Source organism: Arachis ipaensis, chromosome B02 (genome assembly GCF_000816755.2).
Source record: "Arachis ipaensis cultivar K30076 chromosome B02, Araip1.1, whole genome shotgun sequence".
In the NCBI taxonomy this organism is placed as follows: Eukaryota; Viridiplantae; Streptophyta; class Magnoliopsida; order Fabales; family Fabaceae; genus Arachis; species Arachis ipaensis.
Window position 1 is genome coordinate 15,186,953 of NC_029786.2, and position 16,149 is coordinate 15,203,101.

Sequence of the window (16,149 nt, forward strand, 5' to 3'; positions counted from 1 at the left end):
TCTTGTAAAAAATCAGTGATGTTGTCAGTAATATTATGCGCATCTTATCTAGTTCCTCTGTCTTTGCCATAGCTTGGTAGATAATCATGTATTCTTGTCTTAGGCCGTATAGAGATCGAGTAAGTCGACATACAAGTCCTTGATTTCGTTTTGGATGCCCCAAAGGAATCTCCATGTAGACCTCTTCATCCAAACTCCCATTTAAAAATGCATTATTTATGTCCAATTGCACGAAATTCTAGTTTTTCACTGCTGCAATGGAGAGTAAAACTCTGACTGTTGAGACCTTGGCTACTGGACTGAATGTGTCTTTAAAGTCAATGCCAGCTTGTTGCGTGTAACCTTTGGCAACGAGCCTGGCTTTGTATATTTTCAAACTGCCATCAGCCTTAAGCTTGGCTTTGTAAACCCATCTACAACCGATTGCCTTTTTCTTAGGGGGTAGAGGAACCAACTCCCAAGTGTGATTGGATTCCAGAGCGTCCAGCTCTTCCTTCATTGCCTGCCGCCACTCATAGTGATGTACTGCTTGGTGATAAAATTGAGGTTCAGGTATAGTACTGACTTGATAGATTGCTGCATGGTAGATGTGGTTGAGTCTGTGGTTGCTTATGTAATTGGTAATAGGGTAGGGTGTATTAAGGTTGCATAAATAGTCATTTAGGTATCTTGGTGGTTGAATGGTCCTGGTGGTTCTTCGGGGTGGGTTAGAATTGGTGGAGGGAGCTGTTTGATGTGAGGCATTTTGGTGGGAGCCAGAGGAGTTTGTTGAAAGGCATTGTGTGTTCTCTGTAGTAGGAATATTAGGGAGTGTTAAGTCATCAGTGACTTTTGGGAGTGGAATGTGATCAAACGGGTCAGGGAGTATAAAGGTGTGAGGGCTTTTAGTGAAGGGTAGTGTCTCTTCATGAAAGATGACATCTCTAGAGATGAAGAATTATTTTGTTTTGAGATTGTAAAGCCTGTAGCCTTTGTAGCCAATAGGATATCCCAAGAAGACCGTTGGGTCGGCTCTAGGATTAAACTTAGGTCTGGAGTCTGATTTTGTGGCAGCATATGCAAGGCAACTAAAAACCCTTAGAGCTTGATAATTTGGTTGTTTTTGAAAAAGTTTCTCAAATGGAGACTTCATGTTGAGAAGCGGGGTTGGGGTTCTGTTTACTAGAAAAACAACAGTACAAACATATTCTCCCCAAAAGACAATGGGGACTTGGGATTGGAAATAGAGGGCTCTGGCCACGTTCAACAAGTGTTGATGTTTTCTTTCCACTACTGCATTCTGTTGAGGTTTGTATGGACAAGAAAATTGATGGAGGACTCCTCGTTCCTGTAAAAAATTAGTGATTGCTAACTCTTTGGCATTATCAGACCTGAAGCACTTGATTTTGCTGTTAAATTGAGTTTCTATCAAAGAGTAAAACTGTTTCATACATGCTGCAGCTTCAGATTTGTTAGTGAGCAAATAAATCCATGTAAAACGAGTAGCATCATCGACCAATGTAAGAAAATATCTATTGTCATTATAGGTTGGAACCTGGTAAGGTCCCCATACATCCCAATGTATAAGATCAAAAGGACATGAAGACAAATTATTGTTGGATTCAAAAGGAAGTTGCTTGAATTTTGCTAATGGACAAACATGACAATTAGACTTTTTTGTAAGCAAACTATCTTTATTTGAAAATTCTAAGACTGAAGTAAGGGAGTTCAGAACTTTATTTGAAGCATGACCTAAACGAGAACGCCATAACTGTGAATTATTGCACAAATTTATGCTATGATTATCTTTTTGTATTATCAATTGGTTGGAGGGAATTGAAGCTTTTAGGATGTATAAGCCTCCATCAAGCTCACCCTTCCCATCTTTTTCTGTGACTTGTTGTCCTGAATAGTGAAATTACAGGAGTTAATTGTTATTGTGAGTGTAGTGGCTTTAAGGAAGGAAGACACTGAGAGCAAATTGACACTAAAGTCTGGCACATATAAAACATTTTTTAAGATGATGGTTGAACTGATAATGACAATGCCGATGAACTTGGCTTTGAATTTGGCATTATTGGGGAGTGAAACAGAATAATTCTAAGATGTGTGAACTGAATGAAAAAGGGACAGATCACAAGCAATATGGATAGTGGCTCCACTATCAAGAATCCAATCATGTTTTGATAGTTTTGATTTTGAGATTGAGGTGTTGAGGACAATACCTGCTGGAGTAGACACTTCAGTTGTTGCATTTGCTGGTATTTCTTGAATCTTGTGACTATTCAACAAGTTCATTAACTGCTGGATCTGAGTTGCATTCAAAGTCAGGCTTGAATTGGATTCTGGACACTGTGCCTCAGTGACATTATCAGTAATATTGTGCGCAGATTGTCTAGTTCCTCTGCCTTTGCCATAGCTTGGTGGATAACCATGTATTTTGTAATATTTGTCCACTGTGTGTCCAAGCAATCCACAGTGTGAGCACAAAGGTCTATCCTTCTTTGTGAATCCCCTTCCTTTCCCTGAGGGATTTGGTATGTTCTGGTTTCTTACTAAGAAGGCAAGTTGATTCGAGACTGATGAACTCCCCAAAGAGTGGTGTTTCTCTTCTTGAACCACTAAGGACAGAACTTTGTTTATTGCAGGTAAGGGCTCCATAATCAAGATCTGGCCTCTGATTTGCATGAAAGAATCGTCCAAACCCATGAGAAAGCAGTGCACATACTCAGCTTGCAAGAATTCTTGAAGCGGTTTAGCATCTCCACAATTGCATTGGACTGGGCGATAAGAGTTCAATTCCTCCCAAAGGACCTTGATCTTTGTGAAGTATTGTGAGACTGTTAGGGCACCCTGACGTAAATTCATCAATTCCCTTTTGATTTCGAAAATTCGAGGGCCATTTCCATGTTGGAATCTTTCTTTAAGATCATTCCAAAACTCTTCAGCAGAATCACCATACACTAGCGAGGTAGCAATCTCTTTGGACACAGAATTCAAAATCCAGGTACTTACCACATCATTGACACATTGCCAAGTCTCAAATTGCTCTGGATCGAGCGCAGGATCAGGTCAGGGAACAGTTTCAGTAACGAAACCAAGTTTGCGTTTCGCATTTAGGGCTTTCTTCATGGCACGGCTCCAAGACTGATAGTTCTCCTCCGTAAGTTGTTGTGTTACTAACACCAAGCTTGGTTGATCAGCCGGAGCGAGAAAGAAGGGGTCCGCCATTGATGCAGAAATTGGTAGCAAGAAAGGGAAAAGAAAAGTTCTGGAAGAAGCTTGAAGAGGATAGAAAAAGTGGTGTTGAGAGCGGAAGATTAGAAAATTTCTTCTGATACCATGTTAAACCAGTAATTTCAGAGAATGGAAAAATGATTTCATTTTCATCAAGTAATGAATGAGAGAGGTTAGGTTTTATATACAGGTGATTAAAGAGTAGAAAACTAGCGTTTTGTAACTAACTACTGTAACTAATCTAATTTTACATAATTAATTTGTAAATACAAGTGAGTCTAATAAAGAGGGGCAAATACCCTCATATCTTAATGAATAAGTTTGTGTCTATGTGTAATGACTCAATTTCTAGAACATAAGTACATTATTATCATATTAGAAGTTAAGCATTATTAATTTGCTTTTTTTAAACTATAACTATTAATTAATGGAAAAGTATAGGTAACCAACAATATTTTTGAACAATGTATGAATAATGTGAATTAATAGGGTTAAAAGAGTAAATTAATCTTAAATTTAATTAGTAGCATTAAATTAAGGTGTAATATGTACTCCGTAATCAGAGAGAATGAGAGAAGGAGAGAGCGGGAGAGAGCGTTTGAGGGTGAAATACGGTGAAGAAGATGGTCATGCCATCGAAAGAGATAAGGGGGAGAGTATGGGAGGGTTTGCATCAGGTGTGAAGGAGGGATCAAGTAAGGGCGACCTTAGTTCCAGGGTGACTTCCAAGATTTCGTTCCGTGACAAGGTTATTGGTTCTACGGTAGCCACAGGGATAAATCGGGCTGAAGCTCTAGATGAGGATTCCATGGCAGTAGTCACTGGAAAACAAGGAGATCCTATGCCTCCAAGAGTTTGCTTCTCTGAAGAAGCTAGGAACATCCTTTCTGAACCATACAAGGAAGCAATTGTGATTAAGGTTCTTGGAAAAAACCTTAGTTACACGGCCATGTTTCACAAATTGAAAGGGGTATGGAGGATCACCGGTGGATATGAAATCTTGGATGTGGGTTTTGGGTACTTTCTCGTTAAATTTGATCGCATGGACAATCGAGAGAAGGTTTTACTAGGGGGCCATGGATGATCTTCGGTCACTATATTGCGGTCAAGCCATGGACACCGGATTTTAAACCTTGTGAGGACACTTTCGGGGAGACTATGGTTTGGATTCGAATCTCTGGTTTGAGCATATAGTACTATCAGGATAAAGCCATGATGAGAATCGCTTCTGCTGTGGGAAGACCAGTCAAGGTGGATCTGGCTACTAAGTTGGCGGAGAGGGGAAAATTTGCTCGGGCTTGGGTGCAAATTAATCTTGGTTTGCCAGTGGTCCGGAGTGTGATTGTCGATGAGTTTGAATATAAGGTGGAGTATGAATGCTTACACCTTATTTGTGACAAGTGCAATTGTTTCGGGCATCCAGCAACTGACTGTAGAATGACCCCAATAGATTCGGAAAGGGTGGATCGAAAGGAAACATCAGTGACCGAGACGGCGGCCCGGGTGGTGCAGCCACAGGAAGTCTCAAAAGAGAAAATTTTTGAATTTGGAAGCAATCCCAAAGAGTCAGTGATAGTTGCAGAAATTGGGGAGGAATTAGATGATACGTTGCATGGGAAGGAAGTGGGGTCCCAGCATTTGGAAAATGAGGCTGGCTGGACCAAAGTCAGCGGTAAAAGGAGAGGAAAATTGAGTCAATCAAACAAAGCCCAACAAACATCTAAAGATAAAATGCCGGTGCGCTCAAATCAGAAATTGGACCAGAACCGTGACTTTGGGCTACGTATGAGAGGAGGCGAATCAGGGGTGAAGACCGGGTCGGTTAGCAGATCTAAGGTACGCATGGCATCTTCCAAACAGCAAGGGGTGAAGGGCAAAGCTGTCTCCGTTGCGGTGCCGACTTTCACTGCCATTATCAAAAATGGACACAAGAGGTTGCGCCCTTCTTCTTTGCAGAATTCGCCGTCGACTCCGGACTGCCTTGGCAACACCAGCAAGCAGCAAATCGGCAAATTGGAAGGGTTGTCAGTGGAGGGACACAGACAAACCGGGCAACAACCGGACAAGGACAAGCAAGGCTCAGGGCGATATGATGGTGGATCTTCATCATCTCGTTAGGGACTTCAGCTGAGGTTGGTCCTTTTTACAATACAAATTGTTTTATAGATTATTTAGATTTAAGCTTTCTATTTTGGAATATTAGAGGTGCCTCTAATAAATTGGCCCAGGTTCATAGTAAGGAGTTAGCGAATAAATTTCACCCTACTTTTTTCATTCTGTTTGAAACCCATATTGCTTTCGAGAGGATGAAATCTTTTTGGAATAATCTAGGTTACTAGGGTGTTGGTATTGTTGAGGCTAATGGTCATAGTGGGGGTATCTGGGTTCTATGTTCTAATTCAAATATTTCTGTGAGAGTATTGGATGTAGTTGATCAATGTATCAGTTTTGAAATCACTATGGGCAATACATCTAGTTACTGCAGTGCGGTGTATGCTAATCTGCATATACATCGGCGTAAAGAACTGTGGGGTGACTTGACAAGGATTGCTAATATGATCCACGGACCTTCGATTGTGTTAGGGGACTTTAATGATGTTCTATTGCAGAGTGAAGTTAGAGGGGGGCAATTTAGACTTACCAGAGCAGAACAATTTGCGGAAACATTGGAGGATTGTGGGCTGTTTGATATGGGGGCTATTGGGAGAAGATTCACTTGGTATAGGAAGGTGAAAGGTGGGGTGCAGGTGGCCAAGAAGCTTGATAGAGCAGTCATCAACCAGGACTGGCGATTAATATTTCCAGAGGCTTATACTGAGGTGCTGGCACGCCTTCACTCTGGTCATTGCCCATTATTCACTAGGTGCAAGATGGCAAAGAGGGCTACCAAGGGCCATCGTCCGTTCAGATTCCAGGCTGCGTGGATGACTCATCCTCTTTTTAGGAATGTTGTTGATACAGCTTGGAATAGAGGAGCTCCGGATGTAGTCAAATGTTTGTTGGAGGTTCAAAAAGATGCAACTAGCTTCAATAAAAAGGTTTTTGGCAATATTTTTGTTAAGAAAAGGGAGTTGGAGAGGCTTTTGAATGACGTTCAGATTACTCCGGAGAGTCGGGAGGATCAATAGCTTAGGATCAAAGAGCAAGTTTTGCATCAGGAACTGAATACTGTCCTTCTTCAAGAAGAGTTGTTGTGGTATCAAAAATCTAGAGAACAATGGGTGAGATGTGGAGACAGAAATACAAAATTTTTTCATCTGCAGACAGTTATCAGGAGAAAGAGGAACAAAATTCATGGGTTATTTTTAGAGGATGGGTCTTGGGCCACGGAGACTACGACTCTAGAAATGGCGGCAAATTCTTTCTTTCAAAAGCTCTTTTCTACAAGGGAGGATATTGACCTGGACACCATGGGGCTTTTTCCTTGCCCGTCTCTTAGTACTGAGGCTTGTCAAAAGTTAGTGGAACCGGTGACGTCTGAAGAGGTTAAAAAAGCTGTGATGACCATGAGTTCGTTTAAAGCCCCAGGGCCAGATGGATTTCAAGCAATTTTCTACAAAGAGTTCTGGGACTTTCTTAGCAACGATGTGTGTGGACTGGTCAAGCGAGCCTTTGAGGGTGAGTCACTGAATGCGGCTATTTTTGATACTCTCATTGTTCTAATTCCTAAAGTGGAAGTTCCCTCTTCCTTACGGGAGTTTCGGCCTATTAGCTTATGTAATGTAATTTATAAAATTGTCACAAAGGTTCTAGTTAACAGGTTCAGACCTTTCCTGTCGGAGATCATTGGTCCTTTGCAAGAAGGGTTCATTCCAGGAAGAGGAACCACAGAGAATATTATCATTGCTCAGGAGATTATGCACTTCATGAGGAACACCAAGTCTCGAAAAGGGACCATGGCATTCAAGATTGATTTGAAAAAAGCTTATGACAGGGTAGACTGGCATTTTCTGGAAGCTACTTTGGTCCAGTTTGGGTTTCCAAAGGCTACCATTAATCTTATAATGAATTGTGTGACTTCCTCTTCGTTGGCAGTTTTGTGGAATGGGAACAGGCTCCAAAATTTCAATCCGAAGAGAGGGTTGAGGCAAGGAGATCCTATGTCTCCTTATCTATTTGTACTCTGTATGGAAATGCTGCCTGCTTTATCTCTCATAGAGTTTTCCAAGGTTTGTGGAACCCAGTTACGGTTTCTAGGAATGGACCACGACTCTCTCATTTGATATTTGCAGATGATCTTTTGCTTTTATGTAAGGCATCAAAAGCTCAAGTAATAGAGATCATGCATTATTTGGACTTGTTTTCTAAAGCGTCAGGTTTAAAGGTAAATCTTCATAACTCAAAGGCCCAGTGTTCCAAGAGGGTGTCAGAGAGGAGAAAAGAGGTTCTCTCAGGGGTCTCTAACATCCGGTTCTGCAATGATTTGGGTAAATACCTGTGAATTAACATCGGTCATGACAGAGCTTCTAGGAAGACGGCTCAGGAGATTATTGAAAAAATTTCGAGGAAGCTCTCCAGTTAGAAAGGACGCCTACTGAATAAGGCAGGGAGGCTTTGTCTTGTTAAATCGGTTATGGCCTCTATCGCAGTTTATGAAATGCAAATTTCTCTTCTCCCGAAGTATGTATGTAATAAAATTGATTCCTTGATGAGACAATTCTTGTGGAAAGGCCAAGCGACTGGAAAAGGGATGCCTCTGGTCAGGTGGGAGGTCGCCATAACTCCTAAAAAGGCAGGAGGATTGGGTATTAGGGATACTTCTTGTGCTAACATGGCGCTTCTGGGAAAGTTGGTATGGGATTGTCTAAATAATAGTGAGAAGTTATGGGTGCAGGTTCTGAAGCATAAATATCTCAGGAATCAATCTGGTATGAACAGAAACAGTAGAAATTCTTCATCGGCTACCTGGAAGAACATTGTTAGTGCCTATGAGCATCTCAAGTAAGGGCTTCATTGGAATATTGGAGATGTCCACAAATCAGTTTTGTATGATGAGTGGACTCCTTTTGGTAAGCTTTGCAACCTTGTTCCTTATGTACATATTTCTGAATCAGATTTCATGGTGGCTGACTTGTGGAAAGGGGTGTCTTGGGAGGTTGATAGTCTTACCATGCCTATTCCACATGAGATTAAGCAGTTTATTTGTGGTCTGAAATATCCTAGTTTGACTGAGTTGGAGCCACAGTGGGAGTGGTGGCCTGCAGCAACAAAAAAGTATAGTGCAAGGGAGGGTTACAGATGGTTATTAAAGAAAACATTAAATTGGAATGCCAACAGTAATTGGAACTGGTTGTGGAACACAAACATTCCAGAGAAGTTCAAATTTACTATGTGGCTTAGCTTACATGATGCTCTACCAACTGAGACCTTTCGATTCAAGCGGCATTTAGCTTATTCAGACATGTGTAAGAGATGTAACAAGGCGCAGGAGACTATGGAGCATTGCCTTAGAGACTGTGAATGATCAAAGGCAATCTGGTATATGTTGGATCCTAGTATCCTGGACTCGACGGCTGGTATTGCTCTTGAAGAGTGGTTTCGGAAGGCCTTGGCTAACAATGAGGCGTCCTTTGGTGTAGGGCTTTGGTGGGTATGGAGACATAGGTGCAATGACATATTCAACACTGACAACCCTTGGACAGACCATAAGGTTGTTGCCTTGGCCAGAATTATCGCCAAGGACTTACAGGTTTACAAGAATCGAAGCAATGCCTTTAGGTCTCTCCGAAATTGCCTGTGTTGGGAACCACCGGTAGGCAATAGTTTTAAAGTTAATTGTGATGCAAGCTTGCATATGGATTCAAATTTAGCGGGATTTGGGTGTATTATTAGCGATTCTAAGGGAGATTGGATCTCGGGCTGCTCTGGAAGCATTCCCCCTTGGTCTATAATCAGATGTGAATTATTTGCTGCTTGGAGGGGGCTAGTTTTAGCTTGGGATTGCGGTTTGAGGGATATTATATGTGAAACGGATTGCCTTGACATTCTGCCCATCATGCATGAGCTTACAAGTGGGTATTCATCTGAAGTAACAGATTTGGTTCACAAGATTCAGGAGCTTTTATCTCGTCCTTGGCTTGTTCACGTTGAATGGGTGTCCCGAGAAGCAAATAGAGCTGCGGATTGGATGGCTAAATATGGTGCCAAGAGTAACTCTAATCATGTTATTTGGTCTGAGCCTGGTGTTGATCTCCAACGAATCATCCGCTCGGATTTAGGATAGTTTTTGCTTTGTTTCTTTCCTTGTTTAGACACCAAAAAAATTAAGGTATAATATATTTTTATTTGATTGATAGTTGTTCATGTTGTTCAAGATGGTCATTGTTTACCTAGCACTCCCCTTAATCATTATTAAAGTATGAATGTATTATCGCGATAATTTTTTTTAAGACGTTTTACCAAAGATATCAACCATGCATAATAAATTATAAGACAAAAAGGATATATAAACTCATATTTATACATGACACCTTGAGTCATGGTCCATTTAAAAAAGCTATTGTTTAGAGTCCAGACCAACAAAAATCTAACCCTTATAAAAATACTAACAAAGGAAAAACTATAAACACTCTTCATAACTCTGCATCATATTAGGCGACTTGAAATAAAAATACTCTTCAAAGTTGGTTAATAAAATTGATTTCAGTCGGATGCTACCATGCTCCATATTGAAGATGGTGTTTTAAATATCCTTCCAAATATTTGAATCTTGACAATATAATTTCATTGGAAGGTCTTCCTACATGTATACTCTCATCCGTTAATGTAATGAGATCTTTGTCTATAAATAATCTAGGATGGTCGTATATCTTTACACCTTGTAACTTGAGTCTTTTTTTTTCCCTTCCATGAGAAAGTATCATTCATTCTTCGTTCAATGCTCCACATGGATACACGACAGTTATCTACACTACCAGGGTAAGAGACAAAACAAACCTTTTCCTGATAAGTTATCTTATGACAATGTGATCGAAATTGTATTGGTATAGGCAAAATATTGAATTCTCTCCTTACAATCGAGAAAATCACAATTGACTCTTGTATTGAGGACTGGTCAGCTGAATAGTTGATCCAATATAAATGACCATCAAGTGAGACATATTCAGGACTAATTTTTCCTATAACACCATGACAACCATGTATTCTTGTCCATTCTCGAGTTTCGGAAGAATATATCTTAGAATATGTTTATCAATTGAGGATTTTTTTGAAACCATGGAAAATACAATACTGGGTCTCTCTTGGAATATATATAAAAGCTAAGATATTATTCATTGAGATTATGGAATCAAATTTGTTGTACATTGGAATCTCTTTGGTTTTTCGAGTTAATATATTGAATACCAACAGATAATGTGTATGTTCGTTTGTCTTATATGAAAAAACAGATATTACCATTTTCAACTCCAATGATGTTAAAGGTTAGAGACTGACTTAATATTGGTGGCAAGAATGAATACAACCTATTACCTTTATCTGGGTTGACTCTAATCATTGAATTTTTCTGACCTGGCCATTGAGAAAAGGAAGCTTGAATTAGAATTGAGCATTCATTCTTTGAATGAAACATATAATGTTGCCATAAGAATTCAAAAGTTTATAGTGTTTCCATCCACTCTTTTGACAGCAGTTTGCACCTCCCAACAGTAAGAGGATCAGTTCGGCACAAAATCTCAATGATTAACTCTTTTGGAAGAGAGTTTATTGCAGTTTTTGGTTGTGTATTATGTTTATTCATTTTTTGGGAATGTTAAAAAGAGGGGTTTTGTAAATGTTAGAAACTTATAGACATTTGTGGGTATAAGTTTCCATGACTAAAGTTAATATTATATATTTATGCTGGTTAGAAACACGTGATCCATTTGTTTACTAAATGGTAAAAAGAGTTTGGTTTCTTGATTGTATCAAAGAAAAAATGTCTCTTCAAAGTCATTTTTAGTTTTGTCCTTCTGTAGTCATTCTTTGAGTATAAAATATTTAGTTTTTTTTATAAAGGTCAATGCATTGTTTACTGTGCTACTAAAGTAAGACTATTTCAGATATCTTGATATGATATATTTTGCAGGACTAATTGTCAAGACTATAGACTGCCATTTGTGTAGGTTATAGAGAACAAAATCTCCATTTAATAACGAGATTGGTTTTCCATAGTTGATGAATTGGAAACCTACAAATTGAAGTTTCTCTAAGATAATCCATGCTTTTAGTAGAAAATCCTAAGAAGGTTAATATAGTAACTTGGGGCAGAAAGTTGTCATTATTTTTTACATTTGATCGGTATTATATAAATTTTAAGATTATTTAGTTGTGCACTATTTGAATTTCTAACATTTGGATCAAATAGCAGAAAATTTAGAGCATCATTTATATTTTGACAATATCACTCATGAATAACATAACAAAATATTCTATAGCATTTTTTTTAAGCAGTCTTTTCTGCTTTCTTTAAAAATTTTATATATTTTTTCAAACAATATCAATGTTCATTTAGTTTCTACATTAAATAATATTCCAAATATATTTTTCATTCATGTCATCATAGTCTTCGCATCGCGTTGGTATCTTGCTAGTATAATATAAAAATGACATTAGTTTTCATAATTTAATGCAAAACTTCTTACTATTTTGTTTGTCATTTGAACACTCTTTATAAAAAATAGGTATTTAAAACGAAGCACTACATAATTTGATATCAGCAATTGTAAACAATAATATCAGATATAATACTTATAACTAATATAATTTATTAGGGTATAAATTTTTAACTAATAATTATAGATTGAGCAAAGTAAATTTTTTTGCTAATACAAAATATTTTCCAAAAAAAATAAAAAATATCATTAAAATTTTTAAAATTTTTTAAAATTTTAAAAAACATCGCTAAATTTTGTATTTTATTCCTATTCCAAAGTTTTCAAGGTTTGCCTATCAATCTTGTGTGTCAACTCCGTCTTATTGTTGTATTAAAAAAAATTAAAATAAAAGTTGTTCAAGATATGTTCTCAAGCCATCAAAATTTGATATCAGCAATTTTTAAAAAAATATCAGATATAATAATACCTGTAACTAATATAATTTATTAGGGTATAAGTTTTTAACTAATAATTATAGATTGAGTAAAGTAAATTTTTTGGCTTTAAAATTTTTTAAAATTTTCAAAAACCTCCCTACATTTTATTTTGTTTCCATTCTTTCCATTCTTTCCTTGAAGTTTTCAATTTGCATAAGATATATCCTTGACGACTTAATTTTAGAACCAAAATGAGAAAAATTGGTTCTTTTTATTTTTAAAATTTCAAATGAATAAAAAACGAAAACCAAAAAAGAGTTTTGTGGTTAGTACTCCTTATATACTCTGACTATAATTAATTACCATCAACATTAAACTATCAAAAAAATAATCTAGGTAACTAAATACCTTTAATTGCAAATATCTTTTGACTTCAATGCAGATTATAATTATAATCTCCTGAAATGTTTTATGTGATTATGTATGTAATTTACATATTATTTCTCTGTCTTATGTATTATAATTTTTTTTTAAATCTATCTCGTTTTTGTTCTACACAAAAAAATTTAATGATAAACTTAACTAAGCTAGTTGTCTGAATGAATCAAGAGTTTCATGTTTATTGTATATTTTTTATTTATATTTATATTACGTAAGTGATTTTGTAATTTAAATAAGAAGACCGACTTAAAATCGAAGAAAGTGGAAATAACTTTTTTTTGTGTAAAAAATAAGTTATAAGTAAATATGTCCATATGTTTATGTAAATTAAAAGTAAATATTAATATGAGTTATCTATATTGGATCCAATTATGTATAACTCAATGGTAAGTTATGATTGGAACATTCTATAATCCACTGTTAATATAATCCTACTACAATTTACCGTCACACTGCAATAAACATACAAATTTATGAATTTGAATGTAATATATAGATTCAAACCCCTTCACAATTTAAGAGCCATTCTAATTGCAAGAAAAAGATGAATACATAATACTCAAATCATCATTAAAAAAAAGGGACATGTTACTATTAATATGAAAGTAGGTTTGGGCATATGACATATTCTCATGAGCAGTCTTCCCCGTTCATGCTAAGGCTAAACTAATACAAATGCTAATAACTAATGACAGCAAGAAAGATTAAGAAAAAAACATGATAGGAAACTAAAAATAGACACTACCAGCACACTGAATATAACAAAGAAGACAACAAAGTTGTAAATTAGCTGGAAAGAAACTTTCGTTGAACTTGTGGATTGATTTCATTTTCACGAAACTGTCATATTGGATCCATTGAACTGTTTTTCTTATGTGATTTGTTTCATTGTACTTGAGAATATGGAAATGAGTAAACTTCATACCATCCATATCCAGCATTGGTAGATGCCTTTCCATGATGTGTAAAAGGTTATCATTAACAAATAATGCAAATATGTAAGGAACTCCAATACCATTAAACGTATAAAGCTTACTCCAAATAATATCATCATTGATAGCATCAGCTTGCCAAATGGTAGAGCTATATCACTGATCATCATGATTATTTGTAGCCAGGCAGAGCTTATCATTTCGGATCAACAGATTATGGCAATGGGCATGGGCTTCAGTTGGGAGGAAAAATTTATGGAAAGTAAATGTTACTACAGAAAATGATACAATACATGGAGGGTCAACATCCTCCTTATGAAGAAAGCAATTTACCCAATAAATAACACCATCAAGGGAAACGTAATCAGGATCCAATCTATCAACGTAGGATAGATATGTGAGTGACACATTCCAATCGCTGACTAAATTTGTAGACATTGTTAACGTCCATGTAGGACTTTCTGACTTTTTCTTGAATAGGTGGACAGTGGCATAATTAACGGACCTGGGATAATAAACAAATGAGGAAAAAAAACACAATCATCACAATAATGTTTTCTAAGATCATTCATGATGCTGGACTTTCTAGTTGTTGGGTTCCAAGTAAGTATAAAGGTTCTTTTTCCCATAGAACAATAACGTATACAAAATATACCATTCTGAACACGAATAATGTGAAACAATCCCTCTTGTGTTAACAGAAATGGAAATTGGAATGCAGAGGTTTGACCACTCCTTGCATTAATTTTCATCATCCAATCTAGGGGAGTAGCCCACCTAGATGAGAATTTGAAATGTGCAAAGAGGGAGCAACCATTGCTTTTCCATCTTGTTCCCATTTCTGTTATGAACTCATAGGAGTTAAGTTTGTTTCTCCAATAGCGGCATGTTGATCGAACACTTAAAAGCGTTCTTGCATCACAACGATAAAATATCCCAAGCATGATCTCGTTAGGAAGGTCTGGCAAGATGACTCTCTTAAAGGGAATGTCACTCATTTTTGAAACTGAGAAGCAAAGCAAAGACAATGAAAGGAAAAAGTCTATCGATAGTTATTGTAACACCCTACTACACAGAGCTTTACGCTTAAGCCGTAGAACAGAGGTAGTATGGTGTTACGGACCTCTAAAATAAAATATATACGTATAATAGTGGAAAAATATAATATACTAGGAGCCTTAAAAAAAACGGGTAAAGCAAAATCGTAAAATAAAAAGCGCATGCTCAGGAAACGGAATTACTTGCGTGCTAAGAAACCTAAAGATCGTAGATATGAATAAGCGAAAGAGTGGATAGATAGACAAGAATACAGCATAGCTAGCTTCTGACTCAACCTGCGAAGCCAAGGCTGGCCGGAGAATATTTACATACATATACAAGTATCCCAAAATACCCAAAATACAGAAATAAGGCCTTAACTCTCCTTAAACATCTAAGAGGGACAAAATAAACAAGTTTCTTAGAGAGAAAGCTAAGTACATATTCATAAAGCTATACAACAAAATAAACCCAGAGACTACTCCGCTTCAGAGTCCAGATGCCTAGTGATGGGCCTCCCGACCTGCATCTAAAAACAACAACACAGTATGGGGTGAGAACCGGAGGTTCTCAGCATGGTAAAGGTGCCACACATATAATATACAAGGTCATGGGAATGCTAGAAGCAATCCTAGAATGCCGATATTCAGATTAAAAGCCTTAAAGTTTTAAACAGAAACCATAAAGGGTGTGGTTTTCTAGGGATATCCAAACCTATCATATCTTAACCTTAGTCCTATCTCCTCTCCGCCTTTCCCCCGAACCTCCATCTCCGATGGTATACCACACACAGTTAAACGGATAAAATCAAACACAAGAAGGGTACAAGTACTGCAGATAACAATTATACAAATAGCATGGCAAATACATTTAGGCACTCTCATTTATTGCAAAACAAGTAATTCAGGTAATATGCATATGGTGCATGCCTGTCTTATGGCTGATGAGTCTCATCTGTCGGTTATTAAGCCAACCTGACAAGTCCGGTTTGCTAAACCTTTGGACTGTCCCCCGATGCGCATCCCCAAGAGTCTATGCATAGCTTTTTCTCATATTATAAATTACTCAATAGGGGTCAACCTTCCCAGGAATTTAGAGTGCCCGGTCACATCTTACGTCGTAGGGTCAATAGAGTATCGAGTATCGACCTGGAACACGTGGTGGCAAGCCACAGTACTTTACCCAGGAAAACTCGTATCTCAGATCAAATGAGTATATAATGCCACAATAATATTCATAACCATTATAAACTTTGCAAAAGCATATCATACATGCCATGATATCATATATACTCCAATAATACCCATTTCCATATTTGATTCATCAATTTTTCTATTTTACTTCACCGCCAAGTTATCCCAATTTCCTATCTCCATCCTAATACTAGACCTCATACTATGATTTGAGATTAAAAGGATGAAAATAGAGGTTTAGAAGTTTAAAGTTCGGTTTAAAAATTCAAAATCTGGTTTTGCAGAAAACAAGGCCACGCGTACGCGTGGGTAGGTGTTT

At 37.3% G+C, this 16,149-nt stretch overlaps 1 protein-coding gene across 1 annotated transcript; it reads right to left on the reverse strand.

Annotated features, from left to right (window-relative positions):
- Positions 2,080-3,210, reverse strand: LOC107626989. Its single transcript, XM_016329871.1, has 2 exons — positions 3,061-3,210; positions 2,080-2,958 (listed from the first exon to the last, which is right to left on the reverse strand). The coding sequence occupies exons 1-2, from the start codon at positions 3,208-3,210 to the stop codon at positions 2,080-2,082; spliced, it is 1,029 nt and encodes a 342-aa protein (XP_016185357.1).